The 14,439-nt window shown below is 38.5% G+C and overlaps 1 protein-coding gene across 3 annotated transcripts in view; it reads left to right on the top strand.

The window, feature by feature from the left end:
- The window catches only part of Sytl5 (synaptotagmin like 5), a 240,054-nt gene extending 227,406 nt beyond the window's left edge, over positions 1-12,648 (top strand). For all 3 annotated transcript variants that reach the window (XM_036175313.1, XM_036175314.1, XM_036175315.1), the window contains 4 exons: positions 4,916-5,024; positions 6,487-6,622; positions 10,214-10,422; positions 11,835-12,648. In XM_036175313.1, coding sequence (XP_036031206.1) covers positions 4,916-5,024; positions 6,487-6,622; positions 10,214-10,422; positions 11,835-11,977 — 597 coding nt within the window. In that variant the 3' untranslated portion in view covers positions 11,978-12,648. The remainder of the gene's footprint in view (positions 1-4,915; positions 5,025-6,486; positions 6,623-10,213; positions 10,423-11,834) is intronic.
- Positions 12,649-14,439: the final 1,791 nt, after the last annotated feature.

Here is a 14,439-nt window from a genome sequence, read left to right on the forward strand (position 1 = left end):
CCATCTCTCTAGCCCCTTGTTAAGCATTCTTAACTTTCAGTTTCTCTTCTCTATTCTTGGTAAAGTCATTGGCATAAATTCATGTTTTGGAGTCCTCTGAGTGAATCCAGAATAGAGACTTATTTCCATACTCCTTCTTATTGCTTCCCTACACACATAGTGTTGGTCATACCTGGCTTCCAACAATCTAAACCCATTTTACTCAGTTCCTGTCATATTTTTCTCATACTTCTTTCTCAGTTCATTTAGACAGAAATAACAAAATTTCTGTCCATATAGACCACATATCCACTGTCTATTCACCACTGATGTACGCACGGGCTGCTTAGAATTTTTAGCTATTGTAGAAAGCATTGCAATTAACACAAGAGTACAAGAGTCTTTTGGAAATATGGATTTCATTTCCTTTGGTCATATAACCAATAGAAGGTTTGCTGAATAATATGGTAGTACTACTTTTTAATCTTTATTTTTGAGAAGCATCCATGCTACTTTGTATTACAGCTTTGTTAATTTGCATTCCCACTAACAATGTGCAATTATTTCCTTTTACAGTTGTGCATGTCATCTTTGTAGTAATTTTGAGCACTATTCATAAACCTGTTCATCACTTGCATGCGTTCTTTTGAAAAGTTTAGCAAGGTCATTGGCTTTACTATTGAGTTACTTGAGTTCCTTATGTATCTTGGTTACTTTCTCCTTGTCAGAGGCAGTTATTTTCTCACATCACCTAGATTGTCTCTTTACTTTGTTAATTGTCCCCCTTGTTATACAGAAGTATTGAAATTGTTGTGATCTCAGGTTATAAGATGTGATCCTATTTGTCCGTTTTTGCTTTTGTTTCCTATACTTTTGAGATCATATCCCCCCATTGCCAAAAAAATATGGTTGACAATATCAATGCCATGGAACCCCCTACACTTTCCAAATTATTTTCTAGTTGTCTTACCATCTCAGGTATTACACTTAAATCTCTAATCTGTTTTATTTTGATTTTATATATGGTATATAATACTTATATGGGATAAGTATTTAGTTTTGTTCTTCTGTCTGTAGACATCCAGTCTGTCCAACACTATTTATTAAAGCTATTGCCCTTTGTCTATGTGTGCTGCTGGTACTTGTCTTAGTCACTGTTCTATTGCTATGAAGAGACACTTTGACCACAGCAACTGATATAAGAGAAAGCTTTTCATTGGAGTCTTGCTTACAGTTTCAGAGGTTTAGTCCATTATCATCATGACAGGGAGCATGGTGGCACACGGGCAGACATGGTGCTGGAGAAGTAGTTAAGAACTACATCATAATCTGTAGGGGAGAGTTGAGGGAGAGAGAGACAGAGACACTGACTAGACCTGTCATGGGGCTTTTGAAACCTCAAAATCCACCTCCCAGTGACACTTCCTCCCACAAGGTCACACCTCCTAATCCTTTTCTAATAATGTCACTCCTTTGTGACTAAGTATTCAACTATATGAGCCTATGGGAGTACATTCCTACTCAAACCACCACAGTACTTTTATTGAAAATCAGTTGGCCACAAATTTCTGGATTTATTTCTGGGTTCTTCAATAGGTTCCATGTGCCTATTTGGTTATTTTTTATTCTAGTACCATATTGTTGTGATTACTTTCACAAGGTAGCACACATTTGTTTCAGTATAAAGTAAATAAATATACATTTATATACAAATATCGGTAGGAAACATTTAATATTGTTTGAATATATTTTGCAAATAAAATTTGACTATATTTCCCTTTTATTGATGCCATTCTTAATGCATTATCTTCAACAATTTCTAATGTGTGATATAAAGTGAAATAAGAACACCTTTAAATGAAATTTTTTCTAAATATTCATAATTTTTCTAATCTTCTACAGTTTTAAGGCCACATAAACCAATTTGGCATTCAAATATTTGTTCCTCTAAAGTAGTCTAATTTCTATAGTGACAGCTGTCTTTGTTCACAAATCAATTTATGTAATATTGAGTTATATAATTACTACACAAATGTATCTGTCATTTAGAACCTTAGAGACTCATACCGCTGACTCTCTGTGGGCATGAATTGATCAGAGCAAATACACATGGTCTTTGTAGAGGTAATCCTGCTCATTTTAAGGATAGACTACATTAATCTGATGAATTAGAAATGTGGGTAGTTTCAAGCAGCTTCTAAACACTATTGAAAGTAGGGTCTATGTCTAATGCATCCCCACAATACTTACAAAAGTACCCTGTAGGAAACTGAATGAAATTCTACATTTTCCTGGGCAGAAATTGGTTGAATAATGAAAGTGATGGTATGGCAGAACATGTTACCTTAGAATTTCCAAGCCAGAATATCAAATAAACCCCATTATATATGTGAAGACTTGAAGATGACTCTACACTGTAGCTATCTTTTGTATATTATTATGTTATAAAAGCACTGGTTACTTTTTTTGTCAACTTTACACAATCTAGGGGCATCTGAAAAGAGAAAACTCCAATTGAAAGATTGTCTTGATCAAACTATAGGCAAGACTGTGGGGCATTTTCTTGAAAAAGGATTGATGTGGAGCATCAATAAGGATGATAGAGAGCAGTTCCACCCCTCAACAGGTAGTCCTGAGTTGTATAAGAAAGAGGTTGAGCAAGGCACAAGGAGCAAGCTAATAAGTTTTCTTTATGGCCTCTGCTTCAGTTCCTGCCTCTGGGAGCCTGCTTTCAGTTCCTGCACTGATTTCCCTTCATGATGAACTATAAGATGAAATAAACCCTCTCCACTCCAAGTTGCTTCAGACATATGGTTTGTCACAGCAATAGAAACTAAACTAAAACATCTTAAGATCTCATTGTTACTGTGTTATACTTTCATAATTCCTGGGGGTTACGTTTATTAAAAGTCACTAGTATATTTTACCTTTAGCTGAAAGTCCACATGACATCAATATATCCCAACAATGTATGGTTTGAGTATGTACTAATATGCTCTGTATCTGTAATATGCTCTGCACTTATCTTGTTTCCTAAAACCTATTTCTTAACTCAAAAATTTCACCCACTATCAAATAGGGCTGCTTTGATTAACTGTGGCAGTATAGTAAACTAATGGAAACCTTCCTGGCTTTAAACAAAAATCTGGGATTGCTGTCTCTCATAATTCTGTGTGCTAAATGAGCTCATCAAGGTAGTTCTCAGTCAAGGTATCATAGAGTTGCAGCCAGATGGTTGACTAAAGCTGACATCACGTGAAGATTTTACTGGATTGGATGTTTAAATTAGCTTGCTTCCATATCCCATACTTGACGTTGATATATGCTGGCTGATATAGCTAGGCCTGCAAACTAGATCATTTAGGTGTCTCTTCAACATGTGGGCTGAAACTCTCACAGCATGGGCTCTAAGAGGAAATATTCTATGAATAGCCATTACAAGAAAGGAAATAGAAGAGGTCAACCTTTAGACACAGGCCCAGAAACAACAAGTACTTTGTTTGCCTCCTCTGCCATGTTCCAATTACCAAAGTAATACAACAGCTGCTCAGTCCCAGAGAAGACAAATGGCCACCTCCCATTGATCATAGTGTCAAAAAAGTCGAGACTATTTTAATCAACTATAGTGTCCATTTGAATTTTTCATTTATGACATATAAACTAAAATTACTGAATTTTTTGTTTTTGGTAGAATTGGGGATCAAATTCAAAGTGCCATGTATGCTGGGAAAAAAAGATCTACTACTAGGTACCCTCAGCCCTACTGGTAATTTTAGAACAGTAAGATAAGTTTTTGCCACATACTTTATTTAAAATAATGAAGTTAGCATATGATGGCTTATTTTACCTTATCATATCATTTTTGCTTCTGGTAAGGTTAAATAAAATACTTGCTACTCTTACAACAGAAATAAAAGTCAGGCAAATATCTCCTCTGTGTGTGCATGCGTGTGCATGCATGTGTGTGTGTGTGTGTCTGTATGTCTCTGTGTGTGTCTGTGGGTCTGTGGATGAGTGGTAAGACTTCAAGAGTCTCTAGCTTTACTATGTGAGGGTTTGGCTTCTGAGCATTTTACATCTGCTCTCTGAGAAGCACAGTTCTCTGCCCTTGACTCAGTGCACAGGAGTCAGCTCTCTCTCTCTCTCTCTCTCTCTCTCTCTGAAGAAAACTTTTTTGTTTATCTATTCATTTTGTATCCCAGCAGCCCCCCCATCCTCCCCTCCCAGTTCCTCACCCCCACTCCCCCACTCTCAGCCCCCAATCCCTTCTTCTTCCATCTCGATCCAGGAAAGGGCAGGTCTCCCCTGCGTATCAACAAAACATGGCATATCAAGTTGCAGTAAGACTAAGCACCTCCTCATGTATTAAGACTGGGCAAGACGACCCAGTATGGGGGTGTAAAAGAGTTGGAGAGAGCTGCTGTTAGAAGTTCCCTAAGAGCTATATAACTGTAACATATATGCAGTGTGCCTAGGTCAGTCCCATGCAGAACCCCTGGTTATTGGTTAAGTCTCTGTTAGCTCCTATGAGCTCTGTGGGTTTTCTTGTGATGTCGTTGATCCTTCTGGCTCCTACACTCCTTTCTCCTCCTCCTCCACAGGAACTCTGCCTAATGTTTGGCTCTGCCTCTCTGCATCTGCCTTCATCAGTTTCTGGGTAATGCTTCTCTGATGACAGTTGGGCCAGGCACCAATCTGGTCACAGGAGAGGGCCAGTTCAGGCTACTTATTCACTATTGCTAGGAGTCTAAGCTGGGGTCCTCCCCATAGAGGAGTGAGGTCTCTTAGGGAAATAATATCTAAGGAAATATGGATTCCCTGTATTCCAAATGTGAGAGAAAACATGTAATATTTGCCTTTCTGAATATGCTGTATTTCATTAAGAAGATGATATCTAGTATTCTAACTTTCTTTTCACTTATCTCCCCTTGGCTAGGTGGAGTTGGCTCCTTATATAGGCCTTCAATACAAAGGAGAGCTAACAGTTGTTTTACGCTACATTCCTCCAGAGAAGAACCCTATATTCCCAGTAGGACAACCTCAAGGTAGGGTTAAAATCAATAGATATGATCAGTGACATTCTGTTTCTACAATTGTGTAAATAGATATTAGGGTGTGGTTGGACTATGTTACTTTTCCAGTACAATAATAAAATAGGATCGGGTTCTCTTGAGAGTTGAGAAGTACATGCTATAATGGATATGGAGAAGAAAAGTACAGGACAAAAATCCTACTTAGAAACCAGCCCTGATGGGAGATTATTTCCTGTCAGTCCAAGAGATACAGAATCGCCCCAGTTTGGGAGAGGTGTGTTGTGTGAGGGGGTTTCTAGGAAGCTGCTCTATGGATTCATTCACAGCTACTCGGGAAGTCTAAAGAAGAAATATCTGGCATAAAACAGAGAAAACAAAGAGAAAATTCAGATGACATCAATTTGAAATTTCTCTTTTCTTCCTCCTTTCATTATCTTCTTAGACAGCTTCCTTTATTTTCCCATTCATGGCAATACCGTATGGTCATCCCTGAAAACATACATACGGGGAATGTTATTCAGACCGAGCAGGTTACAGTTAGGAACATATATGTACATACATATATGCATGTAATAACAGCCAATGAAAAAGAGACCATGAATTTGAAAGAGAGAAAGGAGGGATACATGGGAGAGTTTGGAGGACGATTATTATAATTATATAATTATAATTATATTATGATCTCACAAAAAAGGAAAATAATTTAAAAAGCAAAAGCATTGTGAGGATTAAATAGGTCCATATATGTAAGGTATGTCAAAGAGTATTAAATAAAGATCGAGTCATGAGTGATTATTGCTCATGTTGAACCTATTACATCAGAATAAATATTGAAGTTGAAACAGTTTTCTCCCAACCACAAAATGTAACTGAATCTAGGCTGTACCCTCTAGAACTGACCCTGTCTGAAGTTGACAATTTATAAAAAGTGAGTTATTGAATATACCCTTTGGAAGTCAGTTTAAAATATCCAAGCTATAGAAATGTCTCTCCTGGAGCTCTGGTGCTTGGGTCTGGCTTTCACCATAGCTCTTTCTCAGTAAGAACAGGATGGTGCCAGGCTGTGGTGGCGCACGCCTTTAATCCCAGCACTCGGGAGGCAGAGGCAGGTGGATCTCTGTGAGTTCGAGGCCAGCCTGGTCTACAGAGCGAGTTCCAGGAAAGGCGCAAAGCTACACAGAGAAACCCTGTCTCAAAAAACAAAAAACAAAACAACACAACAACAACAACAACAACAAAAAAACAGGATGGTGGTCCAGGCAGGATACTTTCCATTCTATTACTTTAGAAGCTTTACATCTTTCCTTTCCAGAAGCTTTGTGTGTGTGTGCATGCATGCATGTGTGTGTGATATTTTATATACAACAAAAATGCTTGATTACCAGAAAATGAAGTAACTCTTTGTAGATGTTCTCTGTAAATTGCAAAGTGGAATCACTGATCCCTTCCACCTCCTTTCTGCTGGTTCGTGCAGGAAAGAAGACCTTTAAAAAGGGAAAGAAAAAAGAGTCACCTGTCATCTCTGGTGGAATACTTGAAGTGTTCATCAAAGATGCAAAGAATCTGACAGCAGTGAAATCGGGAGGCACTTCTGACAGCTTCGTGAAGGGGTAATTTTGTTCTAGCTCGACACAGATGACACTTACTGGATGTTGAAAAGAGCTGTGATCCACTAGACAATGGGAGTTGTGAGAGGCCCACGTTCTGCATATTGCATGTACTTTGGAAAAGCTCCCCTTAAGCACTTGCTTTTCCATCTGCAGCAATCTGAGTATGGAGTACACTTGCTATTCTAGCTCTCACTGTGTCGCCAGCATGTTTCTAGAGGGCACTGTGAGGCTCACTCTCATCCTGAAGGCTGGAAGATTTTCCCAGGAGATTCATTTCCCAAAAGAGAAGAAAGCATGATTTTCTATGTATAATTTACTTTCATTTTTTCTTTGTTTTCATTTGGTGCAGCAACCAAAATATTAAATACTTGCTGGTTTGCTCTCTTGGGGAAAATTGCAAAATGCAGAGAAATTTCAGCATCTTTCCTGGAAAGTGTTTGAGGCAGGCTCCAGGACTACCTAGTACACATTTGTTGCCATATGGAGCAAATAGCAGTTTTTGAAGGAACATTGCCCTTTAAATGGATGTTCTTGCTCATTCTAGGCAATCCAAATAGCAAGTCTCTCTCATTTCTGACTATTGTAGACTTTTCTCATCCAATTAGAAGAATTTGGGCTAAAACGATATTTTTCCATTCATTCAAGCAAACACTCAAATGTATATGCATCAAGGATTAAATGCTGCTCTTTGAAAAATAGATATAAGTGACCTCACAGAGCACCATTAAGCATAGGAAGGAAAGCAAGTTTCCATGATGCCAAGCCATAGCGTGAGTCTTCAAGGCAGAGATGTTGCCTCTTTGAAAAATGATCCAGGCCTGATGGCAGTGCCTGAAATCCTACTACTGAGGACACTGAGTCAGGAAGATCACCAGTTTATGTCCCTCCCAAGCTACATGTAGCAAGTTCCAGGCCAGCAGGGGGCACAGGGTGAGATCTTGCTTTTCTTCTTTTCATGTATAATCTTTTATAAATTGTATTTTACTTAACTTTTTTCATTTATTTTACATACCAAACACAGTTACCCTGCCCTCCTCTCTTTCCATTCCCTCCCCACCACCACCCCTGCCTCCCATCTACCCCCTTCACCACCCACTCCTCCATCTCCATTCAGAAAGAAGCAGGCCTCCCATGGGTGTATTTTCCCACAAGGAAATGAATCATACCTTTATTCTCATGTGTTTTAAGTTTGGTAAGCCATATACTGAAGAGAGTAAGATGACTAGGGTTTCCACATTGCTGAATTGTGTTCTTTAGTATAAAAGAAACACTTTCTCTGAATCATGCTGCTGTAGTTGACCTCAGGAGCCCCAGCGTCCAGTTTAGGACTTTGTTCCTTACTGTCTTGTATGGTAAGAATATTGTTCCTGTCCTATGGCCCTATTATGACCTTCCAGGGATGACTTAATATTGTCTGAAACAGTTTTTACATTTTCTTATTGAGAATTTATGAGGCACAAATAATAAAGAATAGTGCTTCATTCTTTCTTTAAAAAAAAACAATAAATTCTCTTATGTATTCTTAACTATTAAGCCAATTTAAAAATTATGCAAGGAGTAGGAAAATGGTTCAGTAGTAAAAAGCACTGGGTGCTCTTGCAAAGGACGCAAGTTCAGTTCCCAACACCCACATGACACCTCACAACCATCTGTAACTACAGTCTCAGGAGTTCTGATACCCTCTTCTGGTCTCCATAGACACTGCTTGCACATAGTACATAGACATATAGGCAGGGAAAACACTCACACACATAAAAATGGATAAATAAATGTCCTTAAAAATGAACTGAGATATCTTTTCAAAGAACCAGAGAGCAAGCAAGAACAGGTGTATTTTTAATGTTATAAAATATGTAAATTACATAATTACATATGCTCTGTTTATGAACTGAAATATTTGTGGCTTAAAAGTCAGGGCCCACAAGATGGCTCAGCAAGTTAAAGAGAAACGGGCTTGCCACCAAACCTAATGGACCAGTTTTGGTGACTGGAACCCGCCTGGTAAAAAAAAAAAAAAAGATAACTAACTCTTGCAGGTTATCCTTTGGCCTCCACATCTATACCATGGCATGCCCCCACACATACATGCATACATAATAACATACATACATACATACATACATACATACATACATACATACAATAAAAAATAAATATTACAAAAACATTAAAAAGACATTTTCTCTTATACGTAAACAATGACTGAAGGTAATTTATCTAGGGTAGATGTGGAAATGTCCTGATTATCAGGGATGAAGGTATTTTTCTATATCATTATGGCATCTTCTCCATGGACCAGGATACCTAGCTATGCAGAGCTCAGCTATCCTATGCAAGTCTAAGCTCAGAGGATGCCTCCCATAATTTTTTCATACAGCTGCTTCTATTCTATTGACCAGAACCTAGTCCTGCCGCTATATGAGTTGCAAGACAGCTTTATGGTCTTAATTATGGAAAAATATGTGCCCAAATGTAGAACCACGTGTTTTTAATGATGGAAATACAAGAATTGAAATAAAAGAAAATGTAATATGCTAATAATAAAAATCATGAATTTTAAAAGAGAATAAGTATAGAATGGAGATTGAGAGATAATAGCATTCTCTGGTTAATTTATTAATTCTTCACTGTTTGGTGGTAGTGCTGGGCCCTTGCTAGGTAAGTACTCTATCACTGTCCTACTTACTAGTGCTGACCAATATAGTAAATAAAATACCACATGACCCAATTATCTTCTTTATCCCTGGGCCATTTAGTTTTATTTCTCATAATTGTTTCATGTACTTATTCCATCTACACACTCATTTTCTTCCCTAAACCATGTTTCCGGAAGGCACAAAGGTGTTTGGGACTTACAATTTGAACACACTAGAGATGACCTAGGACACAGGTTGTGTACCAGAGAAGGACTTCCAGGAAACATCAGTGAAAGAGGATAGACCATGAAGCAAAAGATAGAGGGAAGCAGATTAAAAAGAATTGTTAATGGGAAGGTTATCACTGTAGGGTTCAGTTCCACTGGGAAAGCAACAAGAACTCCATGTAATGTTCTTCAGGCGTATCCTTTGAAGACCTGTGGAACTCACCAACCTTTTCTAAAACCCACTGATTGAGAATTACCTTTCAAGCACTCAGTCTTCAGTGACTTCTAGGTGCTCTGAACATAAGGGAGAAAACTCACACAGAACCAGATAACACACAGGATTTGAGGTGTGAAGCTGAAAACATGCCAGGAACTATCCACCCTGCCTTCAAATCAGCCTACAGATGACCCAAGAAGATACAAAGTGAAACACTCAATAGTGGCTACCACCACAGGTCTTTTCTTTCCCGGATGGAGAACAAAATATTTAGAAGGGTTTGGAAAGACAAAAATTGTATTCAGAAACAGATAGAGGTCATTTTACTATTATGGCACTGGTCACCCCTCCAAATAAGATATTATTTAAGCTTAGACGAATCAGGGAGAGAACACCAAGTATGCATATTGCATTCACTCACAGTTACACAGAATTGTAGAAAATCCAAATGACAACTCAAAGATAATTTTTTTTAACTTTCCCACTAATGGGATTGTGTTTCTTTCTACAGCTACCTGCTTCCTGATGATAACAAAGCCACCAAGCATAAAACTGCAATTGTAAAAAAGAGTGTTAATCCTCAGTGGAATCACACATTCATATTCAGTGGCCTATATCCTCAAGATATAAAGGATGTTTGCCTAGAACTCACCATCTGGGACAAGGAGGCCTTTTCCAGCAACATCTTTCTAGGAGGTGTCCGGTTAAATTCTGGAAGTGGTAAGGAACTGGGTGAGCTGGAGCTGGCCTATGCCTGGGCATGGGCAAGAGCATGACTGGTACAGGTGTGATGTGTTACAGACTTTCATGTAGTTTGAGCTCTAACTAACTCCTGAAGTAACACAGATGCCTCATTCTTTTAGATGGAGATCTGATCACTGTTAAAATGTAAGTGTTAATGTGGTAGCTTAAAGTTGAACAAGTGTTATATTTATACTTGATACTTTCATAGAAAAATCTTCAATACATTCATGCAAGTCAATTTCAAGTACTTTCTTGGGTCTTCAGGTTCTGCACAGGTGAAAATCAAGACACAGACTTGTGATAGGAGAGGAAGGCCTCATAAGGTTGCCGTTACTTCATCTTCTTTTAGAACTTCAACTCAACAATGATCATGTTGAAAGGAAACCACATTTTCTCTACAGACAACATTGTTCATACAAGCACTGTCTTAGTTTGCTTTCTATTGCTATGATAAAGACAATGCCAAGGAGCAACTTGGGGAGAAAAGGGTTTATTTCAGCTTGTTATTTACAGTCTGTCATGAAGGTGTGAATCAAGGCAGGAAGTCAAGGCAGGAACATAGAGACAGAACTGAAGCAGAACCACAGAGGAATACTGCTTACTTGCTTGCTCAGCATGTTTTTTATATAACTCAGGACCACCTGCCCAGGGGCAGCACTGCCCCCAAGCGAGCTGTTTCCTCCCACATCAATCATCAGTCAAGAAACTTCTTCACAGCCTTGCCTTCAGGCCAATCAGATGGATGCATTTTCTCAATGACCTGAGTGTGTTATGTTAATAGAAAACTAAACACAGAATGAAAATATATAACTCATGTCATAAAATATAACAATGTGTGAACTAGGTGGGGAGACATATTAGAGTTGTCAAATGCTTTGTCACTAGAAGTACACATGTAGTCATCGCAAATCTCTTTATCCCATATCTTAGGTCAGCCGTATGCCACATTAACATTTTGGATGAGAAACACCCCATCTATATGAAGCTTTTTTATAGATTAAAGAGAGCAGGGGATACATATGTCAGTAAACTTGAAACTTCCAGGGTCAGAGAAGCAGCTATGTTAGAAATAGAGATCTTCATATCTGAGGCCAGCCTGTGAACTCACATTAACTTGGTTTAGATGAATTGGTTCTCTGCCAGGATATCAAAATAGGAAGGAAATGAGACATCAGGGGCCATTCTGATCTCTCTGCACAACTTAAGCAGAAGGAAGTCATGCAGGCTTCAATGGACTGACTCATTTTAACACCTCTCACTAGATATGGGAACTGAGAAGAGGCCAGCAAGAGGATTTCTACTTAAAAGCTCCCCTCAGGGATTCTTACTTGCCTTTTAGAAGGTTGACCCCCTATGTGAAATGTTGTACCCCCTTTTCCCTTCTTCAGGTTTCAGCCATGGTAAGAGTGTAGACTGGATGGACTCTCGTGGGGAAGAACAACGCCTTTGGCAAAAGATGGTTGACAACCCTGGAACATCTGTAGAGGGAATTCTCATGCTGCGTTCAAGCATGGCGAAATGTAGGCTCTGAAGGGACCAATTCTCCAAGAGCTGCATCTCTACTTGCCTGCTGTTTTCTCTCAGCAAAGGACTGGGACCTTGAACTCTGTTGCCCTGTCATGTCTCACCAAAGGGTGTTAGGATAGGAGATGAGCCATGTCAGTGTCATGAACATTTAGGATCTTGCTGATTGTCTAAAAACCATATCCTTCTATATGTTCACCTACTTGGGCTTCCCTGAGTAGATGATAGGAAGTGTACCACACTATTTTGCCAACAAGCCAACTGTGCAATTGCTCATAGACTTCAGAGTGACAGAAATGACACAAGCTTATTGGAAAATAGTATTGAGATTAGGGGGCCTCAACCCTTTTCCAACCAAGTTACTTAAGGTTTCCTCAGTCTGAGAAGAGAAGGGAACACTAAGAAGTAGATTGCTTGATGAATAACAAAGAGAGATACTGGCTACTTTGCTTATCCTGGGACTGCCTGTGATGTAAAGAAGGCATGCTGGGAATGGTTTGAGAGAAGGGGTAGAATCCATTGGTAGTGGCGAACTTCAGGATGGAGGTGGTAATGTTTTATGATGTCCTGGTGGAGTTCTGGTAAGTGCAGAATTCATCCTCTAATTCAGCCTCATTTTGAAAGTGAAGAGAGCTAAATGATTACACATGATTACACACACACACACACACACACGCACGCACGCACGCACGCACACACACACACACTAAAACAGACACAAACTAGAATGTGTGTAGAGAAATTGGAATATAAAGTCATCTTGCTGACAAACTAGCAATTAGAGAACTGTTACAAAAATTATTTTGTCCAATATTACAAGCCATTACATAAAAAGAAATAAGAAATAAGGGACAATCAATTTATATCTTCACATCTCTCCTGCTGCTATAGGAAAAAATCAGAAACTCCATGTTCTCTCTTTCATTTTCTGTTTACTCAAGTTCTTATCTGCTTATGCTATTATAATGGCAAGTTACAAACTACACCAAAAGTCAAGGACTTAAAGTGAAGACCAATTATTTCATGTCTATGAAGGTTGGTTAGGAAAGCTCTGCTTCATCCTTATAGGCCTGAGGATCTAAATCAGATGCTTATTTCTCATCCTCATTAGACCAAAGGAATAGCCTGAGTGTGGTGATGGCAGAGGTGTACTTGGATAAGTCACACTGCTCAATCACGTAAGTGTGTATAGCTCATTTGTCAAAAGGAAGCCATATTGCTAAGTCCAAAATCAATAAAAAAGGAAATATTCCTTGCCCGCAGTGATGCCAGTGACAAGAATGAGTGTTCAAGAAATGATGGTGAAACAGAGGCCAGTAGTTGAATCCATTATAAATCCTGTCATTTTGGTGCCTAAGCTACCAAATTTAGAAGCAAAGTCATTTAAGTACAGAAGGGTTGCCAAGCTTGGTTTTTTATTTTATGGGTTACAACCCTTCCATCAAGAGAACTGAAATAACTTGTCCAAGGTCATGCAGAGGCTGTGACTGAATCTGGACTTAGCTCCTAGGCAAGTTTGGCATAACTCTATGTTATCAAGGTGGATAGATGATCACATGTCAAAGAAATATCATAGTCTGATATTTAAACATAAACATACATGGTCTATGCCAGACGTGGTAGGTTACACTTGTAATCCCAGCACTTTGGAAGTGGATGCAGGAAGATCAGAAATTCAAGGTGAGCCTTGGCTACACAGAGAATTTTAAGCAATCCTGGGCTAAATAGCCAGACACTATCTCAATGGCACCCCATGCACCAAAAACATGCAGATGTTATGGAATCAGATTCATGTCTTCATTTTAGTACATACAAACCCTTTACAATCTAACAAATGAATGTTAGTAGTAGGAGAACTAAAAGCATGTTCAGATTTATTCTTATTTGCTACATGTTTTTAGATACATTTTGAAATTTGAAAACTCATTTAAGAATGTATCTAATATTCTTCATAGTAAGGGAATACACAAACCATTTCCAGCATTATTCAAAAATAGGCCATCTGTAGAAAACTCAGTCTATTGTAGCTCAGTAAATACTGTACTTCTTAAGGATTCACACACCATTATGCAGAAAAGAAAACTATATGCTTGGTACTATTTCTCACATTAGAAAAATAAATCATCTTCAAACATGATTGGATTCAGTGACATGTTAGAGGATGTGAGAAGGTGGTGATGGTGAAGCCAGTCTCTGGATTAGATACAACAAAGTAGATTTATTCACTAAGAAAATGTAGTTAAATAATTCTTAAATTTACAACTTAAACCCAAGAAGAGCATGAACCTTTGTGTTCAGATCAAATTCAAAGCAGTTCTCTGTACAATGGTTTCATGAAATCCAGCATCTTACTGAGTATTTCTTTAACACAAACCCAAGAAACACTAAATAGAACAGAAACCACAGGAAATATGGGTAAGCCATCTATGTTTAATGCTCCTCCCAGCAATCTTCTCTTTTTAACAACAA

The sequence above is a fragment of the Onychomys torridus genome, chromosome X (genome assembly GCF_903995425.1).
Source record: "Onychomys torridus chromosome X, mOncTor1.1, whole genome shotgun sequence".
Taxonomy (NCBI): Eukaryota; Metazoa; Chordata; class Mammalia; order Rodentia; family Cricetidae; genus Onychomys; species Onychomys torridus.